Below are 14,236 nucleotides of genomic sequence, written 5' to 3' on the forward strand. Positions count from 1 at the left end.
CGGGGAAGGACAAAAATTCGTCCTCAATGCGGGTAATGACCGACATGTCAAGATTTACGAGATGCGGAAACGGTATGTGCGCGCTACATTAGATGCACCGTTGCGATGTAGGTATCCTAATTGTGGTATACAGATGACACATGAAATCCTGCTAGATCACCCAACCAAACCTATAGCCCACGAAAGTATCGGACAATCCACCACCATCTCCTACTTAACTATGAGCCGTGATGGTGCCGCAAAAGCTACAACTCCAGAACTCAGGTGGCATGCGCGTCTCGCCGCAGACGCCGCAGGTCCATCCGTTCGTGGAGGCTGATTGACTATTTTCTGGACGACTCAGTTCACATGCTGCGCATTGTAATGTGAGCGGATCGTTGACGAGCGTGCAGCGCGGGCATGCCCATGTCTCAGTATCCGGAGATGGCACCGAACGCGATGCACTCGAAGCCATGACTCGTTCCGGGCGTTCCGACGACGATGCGCTCACGCGCTGCCCCTTGCCCTTCCCTCTGTTGGATGACACAGCTGCCTTCGAAGAGCCGCTTGCGGACGGTGGTTGGCCCACGAAAATAACACCTGGTTCAGGGCTGGGGTCCTGTGTCAAGTCAATAATCGCATCCTCGACGCTCTCCTTCGCTGCTTTCTCTGCTTCCTTCTGTGCGGCTGCTCCGGATGCGCAAGCCTTCTCATCACGTGCCCGCCTTTCGGCAGCCTGCACCTCTCATCAGAGATCTGTACGCCTTTAAGGCCTTCGCAGACAAAACCTACCTCGGCAGCCAGCTCTCGCGGCGACTTATTAATGCGAGGCATCCTGCCTCCCGCGGCACCCAGACGGCCGCCGCTGCCCAGCACTTTGCTGAGCTGTCTACGCTTCTCTGCCGCCTCGAGTGCTTTCTGCCTGGCTAGGTGTGGCGGGAGGTTGTGCGAGACGTTCGTTCCCAGTCGACGGCCCGGCGAGAAGAATCCTTCTCCTGCGTAGCCTGATCGCTTCAGGGCATTGTATTCTTCCTCGAGACCAGCCAGGAATTTGTAGAACTTGTCGTCGTGAGGCCCGTGCACGTTGTGCGTAAGCTAAGAAAAGGAGGGCAACGTTCGTAAAAGCAGGGAAGGAATAATAAGACTCGGTCGTACCTCGTGCAGCATTGTATGTACTATTGACTCCTCGTCAAGGAAAGTGTCTGGCGCGTACGCGGGCCGTAACCTGAGCAAGATCTTCTGCCCTCCATTAATGTCTGCGTGATTGACCTCGATGAGTCTGAAATCTCATCGCAATCATCATCGAGCACGTACTCAATCCTATGAGCAGTCAGCTACCCATCCCAGCACAACATGAATCCAGGGACATACCCATCAAGTTCGGACTATCTGGGAAGAACTCAGCGAGGGCGGGCAACACCCAGCCATGCTTGCGCATGATGGGCTTGACGAGCGAGGCTACCCGCTGTAACAGCGTGGCTGCTTGCTCTGCTTTAGGACGGTCCTTCAGATGGGTGAACGACTGGACGAACGTTTGAGACATGGTGCTGTGAGGAGGGAGGAGAACGCGAGGCCACTGCGCCTTTTGAGGCGCTGCATTATATGAATCGCGGTCACATGCTCGGGCGTGACTGGACGCGTCAGTTGCGTGCTGACCAAAGCGTGCCCGAGCTGACGCGTCACGCCTGCTTCCAGAACATAGACATATCGGACCTTAGGAACTAAGTCGATGACTACATGCTGGGATTACACGACGAGATTGAATGGCAGATGGTATGTAGAGACTAACGAAAAACAGCAAAGCAAAGCAACATGTAGAGAGCATGAACTCAAAACATATCCACGAAAACACACAAAATGAATCCCGAATGCGAGACGATATACGTCGATAGCCAGCGGAGAGGTCAATAATCCACCTTCACCGCAGAGTACACTCGAATGGCCCGCACTTCCGTGAGTTTGTCGACGCTTTCCTGGTCAAGCTGCAAATGTGTCCAGCTCGGATTAGAGAACGACCGCTCTCGCTCCAAGGATCCAGCATTGATACGAAACAGCGACGTCAAAGGCGACGCGTCAAGATTTTCTTCATCCATACAGAGACCAGAATGATCCATGGGCCAGTTGAACCGCGGTCGCTTGAAGCTACAGATGTCATTAGTTCGGCTGCTCTGTGCTCGCGTTGATTAGAACAGCTACCATTCATATTTCCAAAGTATGTCGTTGATATCGTCTTCGGTTAAGGACAGATTGCCGCAGGTATCGACTAGGTAATCCATGAGAGCATTCTTGCTGCCCAAGAGAACATGCATATTCTTGCATGCATACATTTCGGTCTCCAGAGGTGAGAACCGAAGCAGCTTTGATGTCGGCAAGAGCACGAGACCCGGAGGCTGGTACGGACGATGAGATGCAGCATCAGTGTCGCCATCAAGGAGTTCACGTGGGGGCACCGCAAGGCGAAGATGTTGCAATTGCCTTGAGTTTTCGATCCCGAAGACGCGGCCTAAAGCCTCAGCGATGATGTCTTGAGGGTACACGGAGAGACCACGCTCGACGATCATATCGGCAAAGATGTCCTCGAGATATGCTGCACTTGATGCATCGGATACTATGTCGTCAGTCGAAGAAGCAGATAATTGAGGACTAGGAGGTAGCGAGACGACAGGGTAAATCAGCGCATCGTCAATCAATTCCAATCGTCCTCCTGGGACAAGCACGCGCTTAACCTCCTCAATGACAAAGTCCCAGCGGTCGGAGGGTATGCAAAGGTTAAGATTTGCCATCCTGACTAGGTCGAACGTTTTGTCTGGGAATGGCAACCGACATTTGACGCTTCCCCATGCAGGTCAGCTACCGATGACGAATACGACGACGGCACACGCACAAGTTCCCCCTTTTCCATGTAGTGTTCTTCGGAACATACTCAGCTGTTGTGGGCTTGCGAGAGACGTGTCCGGTCGGACTATTGTGCAGATCGAGGATGTCAAGACCGGTGACGCGAGTCCCTGCTGATTTCCATGCCTCGGCTGCGTACAGCACCCAGTGCCCCTCGCCACACCCGAGGTCGAGGACATTGGAAGGGGACTTCTTTCCATAGTCATGCCAGGATGGTGACTTGTACGGGTTCAGCCGTCGTAGCAGCTTGTAGGTCCAGAAGTCACTGCTCCTCATAACATCAGTCTCAGGCAATGCAAGTCATGTGGGTATATGCGCACTTGTCCAACATAGCGGGAGAATATGCCAACAGATACGGGACCTCTTGCGCCGAGTAGGGGTGATGCAGCATTCCCCTCCTCACGACTGTGCGGTTCTTTTCATCGTCAGAGTTCTTGTCGGAATCTTGAAGGACGATGTTCCCATCGCTCTGTTTTGGAGCGCCGGAAAGACTTCCTTGACTATTCGCAGAGGGAAATATTCCAGACCAGTCGACTACTTCAATCTCTGGTGAGGCGTCTCTTGCGGTAGAGCTCCGGTGCCAACGTGTGCCATCGTAGCTCTGTCCCAAAGGCCGTTTCCGTCGCAATTTCGGTAGATCGCCAGATGATGCGCGCGAGGGCTTCCCACTATGGTCACCGTTCTTCTTTTTCAGCTTCAGGCTGCAGAACGGTATAGGTGCGCTGATCGGCGAGCGGTGTTGAGCCGGTGTGCCTGACGTGCACCGTTTCCACTGTTTATGCATGCCCTTCACCTTGCCGAGATCACAGCTGTCAAGTCCGCGAGAATCAGACCCGGACTGACGATCGCTATCCGAAGGGGTAGAGCAACAAGCTGGGCTACCGATCGAGTCTCTGGAGGCCACCTGTGGAGAGTCGAAGCGCTCGGAGAGGGAATGAAGGCATCCCTCTGAGACAGATGCACTTATAGGGAGAACTGGACTCCAGGAAAGATTGGTCGCCATCATAGGCATGCTGGATGAAACGCCGTGCGAGATCAGATGAGGCAGTGCGATCGGACGACTTCGCTGGGTGCCGCGATGGCGGAGTTTGGGCAGTGGAGAACAACGAACAACGATGCAAGAGCGTTGTAGAGCACCCTACGACAAAAAGGGCTGACAGGCAAAAGGGAAATGGTCCGCATCACAATGTACACACGAGAAGGAAGCTGACCTGTGGCGCATAGTGGCTGACATAGCCGAACGCGGTCTTTGTTTTTCACAGCCTTCGAGCAGATTGATTATATCGGATAGCTAGGGGGAAAAGCATAAATCGTCAAAAGAAGCAAGAACTGACAATGCGTTGCAAGCATTCAACGCAAGGCTCGCGAGGGTAGCAGGTGTGTAAGGGCAGTCAACCTTTCCGAATACGCTTAGCAGGCGGAATCGGAATGCATATAAGCGCAGCCGTTCCTGACCGCACTCTCCAACAAGTTTCACATCAATGCCTTATGTGCCACATCCGCAGCTTGCCAAGAATCAAAATTGAGGTAAAGTTCTTACAGCACACATCCGAAGAACTATCAGCGTCGAGAAAGACATACTTGAAACCAGCTCTAATCATCTTTGGCAGGGGGTGGTCCACATGGCTGAAGCATGCGCTGGTGATGATGGTTATTAGAATCTCTCGGGGTTGAGTGTAGAGCCGCATAAACGCACCTCTGTCATCTCAAACCTCACTCTCCCGACTGCTTCTCCATCTGCAATTGCCAAAAACGATGCCAGTGACGGATGGCCCACTATAGATGCGAGAGTGTCCCGGTGTTGGTGGGTGAGCCACTCACTGCGGATGTCGATGTCAGCAGCACTTCACGAACAAGTTGCAAGAACCGACGAACTATTTGGTCAGGTCGGCATGGCCTAGAAAATTATATCAACGGAGCCGCACGAAGGAGCAGGAACAGTCTGACGTACCGGTACCAGTGTAGCGAGCATGCACTGTGTGAGGTTCAGGGCGTGAGCTCGTCAGTCATAGCGATATCTCATTAACTGCACTCACAATGCTCGAGCTGTGTGTTGGCTGTGTATCTGAGCTCCGAAGACTGGGTAAAATAGACTGCTCAGTCAACCCGCAGAGCAGAAGACGAAGTGCTGGGCACTGACCATGGCAAGAGGAAGTAAGAGCGTGCGTTGATAGCCGAGCCGCGGATGTGAATCTGCCGCCAGATCTCGCCCGATCTACAAAAAGTGAGGGCTAAGCGCCCGCATCGTTCGCCATTCGTGCACGAGCAAACATGGACTCAGACCAACTACATACCAAAGTTACGTTATTGAACGACGCCCTCGATGACCTCGAGGCGAAGCTTGAGCCTCTGCTGGCGCAGTCGTTGCCAGAAACCGTGGTCGGGCTAGAACGCATACAACAAGCAAAGCTGCAAGTTGCTCTGCCGTACCTCGTCTACGACTTAATTTTCAGTGCGTATCCTTCCACAGACCCGGGATTCCATTGACCTGAGCATAGTCTATCTCAAAACTAAGGGCGTTGAACCCAAGACGCATCCTGTCGTGGAGGAGTTGGTACGTCCTTGCGACGACAGTCCTGAATGATCGGCTTAGTTCGTGCACGCAGGCTCGTATACGACAGTACTTTGACAAAATCAAGGATGCAGAAAACCCTGCAAAGAGTACGCTCCCTGAAAATCGAACCTCGATGTTCCACCTTGCTCATTCACTACCCTTGCTACTCAGGAACGACGGAGGTAGACAAGGCCGCCGCGAATCGCTTCATCAAACACGCCATCGCCCAGGTCAAGGCACAACGGCCTCCAGGAGACAACGAAGGCCCTTCACACATTCGCTTCGATGACAGCGGAATCGCATCTGTACCCGTCAAGGTCACGAGTAAAATGATTGCCCGAGCCCAGTACGAAAAGGAATTGGCAGAGATGGGTAGCGAAGAAGAGGACGACCTCCAAATTATCGACGACGCCGAAGGTGCTACAAATGAAATCGCAGAAGTAACTCCTCCGAGCATCGGGAAAGGAAAGGCGCGCGCCGTGGACGAAACTGAATCCACTACGTCCGCACCTGGGCGAAAGCGCAGGCGTCCACAAGTGGACCCATTCGCAGGTTCATCTGCTGCTCCCACAATATTGATTTAATAACTGACATGCGAACCATCCAGGTTACGGGGACGCGCCAAATGGCGCTACACAATCAGAAGACACATCGAAGCGTAGCAAAACATCGCGCGACCAGTCAACAAGCGACGTCGAGATGGCCAATACAACACCTCAAGACAGCGGCCGCAGTACGCCGCTGTCTGCATCGGAGCAAGCAAAGAAAGAAAGAAAGGCAGCGAAGAGGGCAAGGCAAAGAGTAAAGAAAAGACCGTCGAAGACCTAGATGCTACCTACATGATGTATGTTCCTGATGTATCAGCGCTTCCTCGCTTGAATATTATATCATCGTCCTTCAATTCTGTGTTCGGGCTAACCGATATGCGTACAAAGTGCGGAAAGTACGACCATCGCGCAAAGGCAAATATACAAGAGAGGGGGTCTAGTGACGGCGACGAACAATATGATACAGTACGACGACGCGCGAGGAAAATATGCTATATAACAACAGTGATGCAAGGAATCCTACATGATTGTACAGCCTTCTCTGTCGTTGTTTAGATCCACAATAACAGGAGAGGTCCTGCCTGATCTTCTCCCGCTTGGCTGCCACCACCTCGCACGGCCAGCAAATGACCCGGCAAGTTCATCTGCGACGCTGCTCGACGACCCATTTGCAGCGCGCTTCGACGTCTTGCGCTTCTTCTCCCGCGCCGCGCGCACAGCGTCAACCGTCTGCCACGAGAAGAACGTCTTGAGCGCCACGCGACGCTCGTCGCACTCGTCCTGGCCAACGCTCAGCTCCTCCTCGTCCCTCGCATCGAGAAAGCCGAGCTTGCGCGCTTCGAACGAACGCCAGCCGATCCGAGGTCGGGTCTGGTTGCTGAGGTCCTTCACCGTCTCTTCGCTGACGCCACGACAGTCGATTGCGACAACCTGGGCATTCTTGATCTCGCGCTCTTGCGCGAGACGTACAAACTCCCGCACTATGGTGCCCGAAATGCGGGTGCTGTCTGCTTCCAGGACACGCAACCGGGTGCAGTTGCACACCAGGGCTAGCATCGCTTCGGTAGTCACTTCAGAAGCATAAGAGATCGTCAAATGTTCCAGCGCGTGGCCTGGCTGCGGGGAAGCGGGTGCGCCCAAAAAACGAGTATCCACTGAGGAGTCCGGAGTGATGGCGAGGAGGAGATCATCCGTGATCTCGCAGGCATCTTCTAGATCCAAGCGTCGGATGAAAGGTGTAGTGCACAGCAGACGAACCAGTCCATCGTCCTTCAGCTCGGCGCCAATACCCGCTAGTTCTAAGAACTCCAGTTTGGGCACGGCATGCGCGAGGTGCGAGCAGGCGTGGTCAGTCAACATGATGCAGGAAGACAGGTTGACGTGTCGGAGGCGGGTCACGCGTCTGGTATGTATTGTTCCGTCGGAAGGATCTCGCCCTGCCTCGCGTGATGTGAGTTGCACAACTTCGCACCGCGCAGGGTCTCCCTTCGGGCAGGCCACGAAAGCCTCAATGGCAGAATTGTGAAGATCTCTGCAGTAGCTGAGGTCCAGCACCTCTAGGTCCCGGGCGGCCTTTGCCAAACTCGCCATCACCTCGTCTGAGACACGCCTTAGGCCCGAAAGCCTGAGCTCCTTTAGTGGAAGGGGTTCCCCAAACGAGATGGTAGGGGACGTAAGTGTGAGTATGCCGTCTCCACTCATGTTAGGACACCTGCTCATGTTGAGCGAGACTAACTTCGGGCAGTACTTGGCCACGACTTCACAAGTAGTGTTCGTGACAGCTGACAATCCCTTCACGCAGAGATGGCGCAGGTGTGGAGAGTGGGTCAGCAAGTAATGCAGCGAATACGAGGTAATCCCCAAGCATCCGTGAAGGTTCATCGTCGTGATATTAGTGTGGGCCGGGCCGTTATGCGGCTTGACAATGCATAGATGATCCGTGACATCTATGAGGGTTAATGCTGTAAGGTCAGCGTAGCCGTCAAAGAGCAGTTGCCTGATGAAGCTGCCCGCCGTTGTCGACAGCTGCGTGAGAACTGTAGGAGGGAGCTTCGGGAATGAACGAAGGTCCACCTTCGCCCATAGCTGGCCGTCAAAGACAAGGGCCCGCCAGGCCTTCGACACCTGCAACGACCAATTCGTCATTGTGTCTCAACGAAGCATGTGCCACCGTATACCTACCCTGCTCAATTTAAATAGCTCCCTCACCCCCTTGTCTCTGCCCACCCATATATTCCGGTGGGAGACGGCCTTGCGCACGGTCCATTTGCCGTCATCGATATGCTTTGAATGTTCGGCCTCGTGCAGCTCCACCAAGGAGACGAGAACACGCAGCTTTAGCTCGCTCGGGAGATATTCGTCGAAGTGATTAGGTAGGACGATGGGAATGGGTTTGAAAATGTCAGTGGTCGTGATGGGGATGAGGTCGAGAGCGGTTGAGGGAAGTGGCAGGGGCGAAGAGTAGGAACGGGCTTTACTGCGTAGCAGCGAGTTGTCGGATGGACGGCCCGCATAATAGAACGGGTAGGCTGTATCGCCCGCTTCTGTTTCCAGAGGGGAAGCGACTGGGCTGACTTTAGGTTTGACGTCATGTACCCATGGAGAAAAACAGTGAGCCTGCGATGCATCGACGCATCCGGGTACCTCCGTGTCGATGACTATGTGTTTGCTATCAGAGGTCGTCGGGCTCCCAGGCGTACTGTCCCGCTTCTTGGAGAGCAGCTTGCGGGCGATATTAGCAGGCCCCTTCGCGCCAGACAACTTCACCTTGACCTTCGTGATCGACATTGCGGACATCGACCGTTTTGAAGTGGTGGAGAGGTCGGAAAGGGTGCGGCGACGAGAAGGAGCCTCATTGTTATCGGTGAGCACCTCGTTCCCTAGAGAAGCAATGATGCCTCGCGATGAAGAACCAGTCGGGCTAGGTTCTGGGTCGACGACGGAACCAAATCCTGACGCATAAGCTGAGCCGTACGAAGACGATCCGGGAACTGAGGTGGAAAAGTCGATTGTCGGCCAGTCCGCGCTCTCGTAGTTAAGTTCAGTGGTGACGAAGGATAGCGGCGGGAGGCTTGGTGATATTGCACGAGCCTTGCCCTTACCGGACGAAGGCCCTGCCTCGCTGTCTGTCACAGCATCCATATCTTCCTCGACAAGAGCTGAGGCGACAACGGTCGTTCGAGAACGGGGATCGTGGAACGATGAAGAAGGAAGGGATATGTCGATTACGGGCTCATGAGCCTGAAGAGAGTTCCGCGAGCTGAAGGACATTGCAAACAGGTCATCAGGCATCTCCAAGGATCTGCTCTCGAAGACCACTCGCGGCTGGATATCCATTGGCTTGGATACGGTCTTGCCCTTGTAGTCGGAGGTGGTACCGTCGGCCATGCCGTCAGGAAAGGATAGCTCGCGGCGGGAGGACAGAATCGGAACGGGCTTTAAAGACAATAGCTCGTCCATGCGGCCTACGATGCACGAAGGGCAGGATGGTGGATCCCTCGCAGAGGCCTCGAGGTAATTAAGGAGGTTTAGCGGTTCATAAGAGTCTAAATCGAAGGTCGTTTCGAGCTCCTCGTTACCGATGTCGTGCGCACGGCTCATGGTCAGAGCCTGCGTTTCTAAGAACTGAGCCAGTGGCGGAGAGAGATAAGGATACAAATTACAGAGCAGACGCAAGTGAGAGTAGAGAGAGAGGTCTAGAAAGGAGTGCTCAGAGACGGTGCTAGAGTGGCTGCGCCCACGCCTCGGAGGACCATGAAGAGAGGTCGAGGGAGGTCCGGAGTGGGAAACAGGTCATATGGAACGAATCACAAGTGCGTCGTGGTCGTCACACTACCGCCGTTTAATCTCTCGCAGGTGGCATTTCGGGACGCCGTCGACTTGCGTCCGGATCATCACTCAGGAGTAGTGGCACGGACCAATGGATGCAGAGGCATGCTGCTAATTTCGCAAGGGGCGTGTCAGGTCACAATACGTTACTGAATCAATAATAATACATTATAGTACAAACTCAGGAGCAACAGGCGCAACAGCGGGGTCATAAGCAGTCGGTGAGCAAAGGACACAACCCTGGCCATAGCAAATCGGACTAAACGAACACATCAATATATATCAAGCGGCACGGTTAGTGGAAGAGGTCCACGCCACTCGTGTGCTAGCCGGACAGCATTACTTCTCCTTTTCCTTCTGCTTGTTCCAGTTGTCGATGACCTGCTTGAATCTGTAAACAGTTCGCAAATATTCCGGCACGACGTGTGGCAGACACCCATACCTTTCCTTATGAGGCATGTCGGGATTCTCCTCCTTCAGACGGGCAACCTCGGTCTGCATGAACTTGTTGAAGTCGGTGAGCTTTTTCCTATGTCCGGAGGAGGATTTTCCTGCGCCGTGTTTTAGAAGAATTCACGATATCCAGAAATTCAGACCTACTCCTCTTGCTGGCCATCGATGCTTTCTTGGTGGCTTCCTTGCCGGCGCTCGGCGCGCTCTGCGTGGTGAGGACCATCGCAATTCTACTAACCTTCGTCAGCTGGTGGCTGCATCTACGACGGCGAAGAGACACTCACAAATATTCTCAAATTCCGGGGAGATGTTTTGTGCTTTGTTTCTGAGAGAGCAGATGGTCGGGTGAGGGGGAAAAAGAGTGACGCATTGCGTCGAAGGTCAGGGGCCTTATACGAGCCCAGAAATTGTGGCGACAGGTTTAGTCCTGTTGAGACACGCTTCGATCGCGCATTCCCGCTGGCTCGCCCCCAGCCACTCCCTGCGTGTCCGCAGCCTTTTGTCCACCTGACAGACGTGAGATGCTATCCTGAATAGTAGCAAGAGCCTATCCGCGCGCATGGAGCGCATCGAGATCCTTTTTCGCGAGGACTCGAACGGCTCGTAAGCGGGGCTCAAGTACGTACTCATCAATCCGGGCGCGCCGATATTCGGGTAGAATCTTTTCGAATATGGATATCCGTCTAGTGCGAGGGGGCTTCACGGAAGGTGAGTACGGAATTCAGGAAACAGGGGAGGCAGCCATCGCGGTGGCCAGGGATGCATTACGAGAACGTGAGAACTTGAATGGCCGCCTTAGCGAGACCCAGAGATATCCGCGCATGGGGTCCCAGTCGACAGATTGTTACTGAAACAGCGCGCCGCGTCACAAAAGGGTCACCAGCCTATAGCCTAGGCGCGTCTTTGCGACATCATACGAAGACTAGCCCATATAAATATGTGAACTCAATCCGATCCGCGACTGACATTTATGGCCCGGCGAAGGCTGCACTGCTAGTACAGCTTTCGTCGTGTACATATAGTGCACTTAAAAACGGACGTACGTTCTCTCATATGAATGACCTCTCGTCACGACAGACTAGCGTCCTTCGTGCTCCCAGTGGAACGCTCGACGCCTGCAATGCTCTCTACCAAACTGGCACCGCTGATGATGCCCGTCGTGGCAACCAGGAATTTCCGACCTGAAATTGTCATCAGCGCGTGTATGCGCAGTACGTGTTCCAGGGCATACCGCGACTCTGCCGGCCTACCCATCTCAGGGCTGCGATTTCTGTGTAGGTGCATCCTCCCAAGAAGAACACTACGGTAGTCGCGGGACGTTCTCTTGGCATCACTGAAGATGACAAGTTAACGGCATGATGCTCTCAGATGACAGTCAACCACTCACGTAAGGACGGCATCGAGGGTCCTACACTATCATCGTCGCCAGGTACCTTCTGCACAATATCGACTGTTCCACCGGGTATACTGGCGATGACGTCCTCGAAGCCCTTCCAGCCGACAATAGGATGGGCTTGAACCTTGCCTGACAGCGGGCTCTTGCTCTTGTTTGCATCCGCGTTATCTTTGTCTTTCTTATCCTTCACAGAGGCAGGATTGCTCAACACGCCACCCTTCTGTGCTACACACTGCACCAGCCGGATGCTGATAGGCGCGTAACCAGAGTACACGTAGCTGATGTCATTCTCCACGTCGTCGACCGCGTCGGGTTCCTCGATCAGCAGGCGTAGTGACTTTCGAAGTGAAGCATATGGGTATTTGGTCACTGTTGCTGCCGACAAAGCAGACGGAGGAAGGGGATTGGGGAGGAGTATGGATAGTGGTGGTGATGATAGAGCAAGTAGCATGGGCAATAGGTTGTAGCCATATGCCTAATTGTGGTGCATTTAAAAGAGCAGCAACAACAAGAAAGTCAATCAGAGCTGTACCTGCAGCACCTCCCGTTTCAGGTTCTCGAGGGTCTTGGCTTTGATTCCGCCGTTGATGATGCTGGCAAGACAGAGCAATCGCACGACCATCTGCATATCTGCACCCTGAGCGATCATCTCATCAATTGCGGTCAGTTGTGCAGAAATATCATAGTTGGCGAGAAGATCTAGCAGGTTTCCAATCAGTCAAATAACTTTAGGGACCATGGAACTGGCATACTCTGTTGAATCTCGAGAGACTTATTGAATTGCTCCGTGTGAGTGAAAGGCACGATCATCTCCGACAGTCCGGTATCTGCCATGATCGAGGTGAGTACGACCCAGGCAATGCACCGACGCACATACGCAGCCGTAGGGACTGGTGTTCAGACTGCAATCCCCCAAGCTTGCTGACGAATTCCCGCAGTTGAGCAGAGGTCTTGGCTTGATGCCTAAGCTAGGAGTAGTCAGGCATCACCCGAGATGTGCTAGCCTTCTTCAAACTACCAACCTTGTACTCTTCATCTAACCGACGGGCCACTTGATTGAGCTTCCGGCCTACTGAGGAGAAGTTCAAGTCCTGCAATTCGGCGAACAGTGGGTCCGTGGCAGTGGTGAGATGATGCTTCTTCCGCTTTTCCCTCGTTAAAGCCGACGTGGCAGGTGTGGACGCAGGCGGCTCACTGGAGGATGATGCAGCTGGCTGTCCAGGGGTAGCGGGTGCCGCCAGAAGGGATATAGGTACCTCTACATGAGCTGCGAGATGTCAGTTATGTGAAGGGTCAGCAAAATAGACGACGGACAGTTCCTGATGCCAAACATCTCGTCAACAAGACCTTCGTACGTCAGTTGAGTTAGCAAAGGTGTAATCATGTCGGCTGAGCGGTCGATGATTATCAAGGAGTCTATTCGGCCCGCTTGAGCAGCTACGACGTTGTCTGGGGCGTATGATGCACTCGAAGGCGGATGGCGAGTCAACAGTGTTGCTAAACGCTGATATGTTGTTCATAAGAGACTCTTAGACGGATATCAGGGTGCTCACTGAGGCATAGTCGCCCTTCCCGACGATACGAGGGAACAGCCCATATTGTCTCTGGAATGTCATCAACGCCTGCATTGAATTGTAGATGATTGTCTCATCCCCATCCTGCATAAAAAGTAAGGATTGCGATCCACGCAAAATTCTTATGAAAACCCACAACCCACAACTCCTTGAATGCGTTATCATGTTCCAGAGAAATCACATCTTCCGCGACCGGGATGAACTGGAGGTTGTACGAAGAGATCGTGATATCTCCTAAAACGCCCTCCTCTTCCAAAATCCTGCTGACAAGAGTGGATATTCGCGGCACCAAAAGAAGCGTGTATGTATGCTTCGCAGACTCTCTAGAGAGCCGCTTGACCTGATCTGACCGCACCAAGGCGCACGTCAGTCAGTGGAGCAGCATAACGAGATTAAGAGGCACGCCAACCAGCTATGATCTTCACCCATTTGACAAGCGGACGACACAGATAGACGACATTCGTCGTGGTAGCAGTGAGCGGACCGGGTTCCAGCCAGAACATCTTGTCCACTCCATGGTGCTATGCCTCCGCGTGAGCGTCACCGCGACTGCGAGAAGGCGAGTCAAGCACCTTGAGCAATGCGATCTCCGCCACTAGGCTAAGCGGACCAGCGAGGGACTGGTCGAGGACGAGGGTTTTGGCACCATTCACCTACTTGCAGACTGAAAGTCGTACTGCAGCTCGAACGAGTTCAATGGCTGGCGCACCCCATTCAATGCATCGACGAGACCTTTCCTCGCAAGCTCTTTTAGAACTGACACGTCTAGCAGGTTTTCTTCGATATCGTTAGGCTTTGAGGCATCATCAGAGGTAGATGCTGAAGGAGTAGCCATCAGAGTACGTTGAGTTAACTTCTACTAGGTGGACTGATGTCTCAAGCGGGTCCCTAGCTCATAGTAGCAAGCTTCCGCGGTAGGCGCCCGCACGCGACGTGGATGAATTGTGGTGTACACGTGGCTGCAACAGAGATTTAACGCTGCCGCACTGAAGGGACACATAGACTACTA

At 53.5% G+C, this 14,236-nt stretch overlaps 7 protein-coding genes across 7 annotated transcripts; 1 reads left to right on the plus strand and 6 right to left on the minus strand.

The window, feature by feature from the left end:
* On the minus strand, positions 1 to 1,531 carry LAESUDRAFT_675789 (WLM-domain-containing protein). Its single transcript, XM_040905608.1, has 5 exons — positions 1,351 to 1,531; positions 1,294 to 1,299; positions 1,135 to 1,235; positions 772 to 1,074; positions 1 to 715 (listed from the first exon to the last, which is right to left on the minus strand). The coding sequence occupies exons 1-5, from the start codon at positions 1,520 to 1,522 to the stop codon at positions 215 to 217; spliced, it is 1,083 nt and encodes a 360-aa protein (XP_040766302.1). The 5' UTR covers positions 1,523 to 1,531; the 3' UTR covers positions 1 to 214.
* Positions 1,532 to 1,883: 352 nt separating this feature from the next.
* LAESUDRAFT_757293 (uncharacterized protein) lies at positions 1,884 to 3,886 on the minus strand (the record flags this gene model as incomplete). The annotated part of the gene is made up of 4 exons (XM_040912282.1): positions 1,884 to 2,121; positions 2,176 to 2,811; positions 2,864 to 3,139; positions 3,195 to 3,886. 4 exons carry the CDS (start codon positions 3,884 to 3,886, stop codon positions 1,884 to 1,886), a joined length of 1,842 nt encoding a protein of 613 aa, XP_040766303.1.
* Positions 3,887 to 4,467: 581 nt separating this feature from the next.
* Positions 4,468 to 4,956, minus strand: LAESUDRAFT_648781 (splicing factor 3B, subunit 5; the record flags this gene model as incomplete). Its single annotated transcript, XM_040904133.1, has 5 exons — positions 4,468 to 4,512; positions 4,571 to 4,694; positions 4,750 to 4,771; positions 4,826 to 4,849; positions 4,911 to 4,956. Coding segments are annotated over 5 exons (261 nt in total), but the record flags the coding sequence as incomplete, so codon positions are not given.
* Positions 4,957 to 5,145: 189 nt separating this feature from the next.
* Positions 5,146 to 6,256, plus strand: LAESUDRAFT_648791 (uncharacterized protein; the record flags this gene model as incomplete). The annotated part of the gene is made up of 5 exons (XM_040904134.1): positions 5,146 to 5,326; positions 5,373 to 5,428; positions 5,481 to 5,535; positions 5,600 to 5,980; positions 6,036 to 6,256. 5 exons carry the CDS (start codon positions 5,146 to 5,148, stop codon positions 6,254 to 6,256), a joined length of 894 nt encoding a protein of 297 aa, XP_040766305.1.
* A 239-nt stretch (positions 6,257 to 6,495) lies between these two features.
* LAESUDRAFT_696647 (RNI-like protein) lies at positions 6,496 to 9,117 on the minus strand (the record flags this gene model as incomplete). Its single annotated transcript, XM_040906276.1, has 2 exons — positions 6,496 to 8,100; positions 8,158 to 9,117. 2 exons carry the CDS (start codon positions 9,115 to 9,117, stop codon positions 6,496 to 6,498), a joined length of 2,565 nt encoding a protein of 854 aa, XP_040766306.1.
* Positions 9,118 to 10,143: 1,026 nt separating this feature from the next.
* Positions 10,144 to 10,353, minus strand: LAESUDRAFT_648277 (uncharacterized protein; the record flags this gene model as incomplete). The annotated part of the gene is made up of 2 exons (XM_040904101.1): positions 10,144 to 10,195; positions 10,247 to 10,353. Coding segments are annotated over 2 exons (159 nt in total), but the record flags the coding sequence as incomplete, so codon positions are not given.
* Positions 10,354 to 11,568: 1,215 nt separating this feature from the next.
* On the minus strand, positions 11,569 to 14,120 carry LAESUDRAFT_723436 (Sec1-like protein). Its single transcript, XM_040908416.1, has 11 exons — positions 13,937 to 14,120; positions 13,800 to 13,880; positions 13,637 to 13,748; positions 13,364 to 13,572; positions 13,207 to 13,311; positions 12,968 to 13,157; positions 12,676 to 12,920; positions 12,531 to 12,621; positions 12,406 to 12,480; positions 12,186 to 12,352; positions 11,569 to 12,128 (listed from the first exon to the last, which is right to left on the minus strand). Exons 1-11 carry the CDS (start codon positions 14,060 to 14,062, stop codon positions 11,622 to 11,624), a joined length of 1,908 nt encoding a protein of 635 aa, XP_040766308.1. The 5' UTR covers positions 14,063 to 14,120; the 3' UTR covers positions 11,569 to 11,621.
* Between the last annotated feature and the right edge of the window lie 116 nt (positions 14,121 to 14,236).

Source organism: Laetiporus sulphureus (genome assembly GCF_001632365.1).
Source record: "Laetiporus sulphureus 93-53 unplaced genomic scaffold LAESUscaffold_10, whole genome shotgun sequence".
Classification (NCBI taxonomy): Eukaryota; Fungi; Basidiomycota; class Agaricomycetes; order Polyporales; family Laetiporaceae; genus Laetiporus; species Laetiporus sulphureus.

Excerpts from the sequence above, each read along its gene's own strand:
- LAESUDRAFT_675789 (XM_040905608.1), bottom strand. The coding sequence starts at position 1,522 with ATGTCTCAAACGTTCGTCCAGTCGTTCACCCATCTGAAGGACCGTCCT. Across the intron at positions 1,075-1,134 it reads TACATACAATGCTGCACGAG|CTTACGCACAACGTGCACGG; the intron begins GTACGACCGAGT and ends TCCTTTTCTTAG. Across the intron at positions 716-771 it reads CGCGAGAGCTGGCTGCCGAG|GCTGCCGAAAGGCGGGCACG; the intron begins GTAGGTTTTGTC and ends TGAGAGGTGCAG.
- LAESUDRAFT_723436 (XM_040908416.1), bottom strand. The coding sequence starts at position 14,062 with ATGGCTACTCCTTCAGCATCTACCTCTGATGATGCCTCAAAGCCTAAC. Across the intron at positions 13,312-13,363 it reads CATTCAAGGAGTTGTGGGTT|GATGGGGATGAGACAATCAT; the intron begins GTGGGTTTTCAT and ends CTTTTTATGCAG. Across the intron at positions 12,921-12,967 it reads GATGTTTGGCATCAGGAACT|CTCATGTAGAGGTACCTATA; the intron begins GTCCGTCGTCTA and ends GACATCTCGCAG.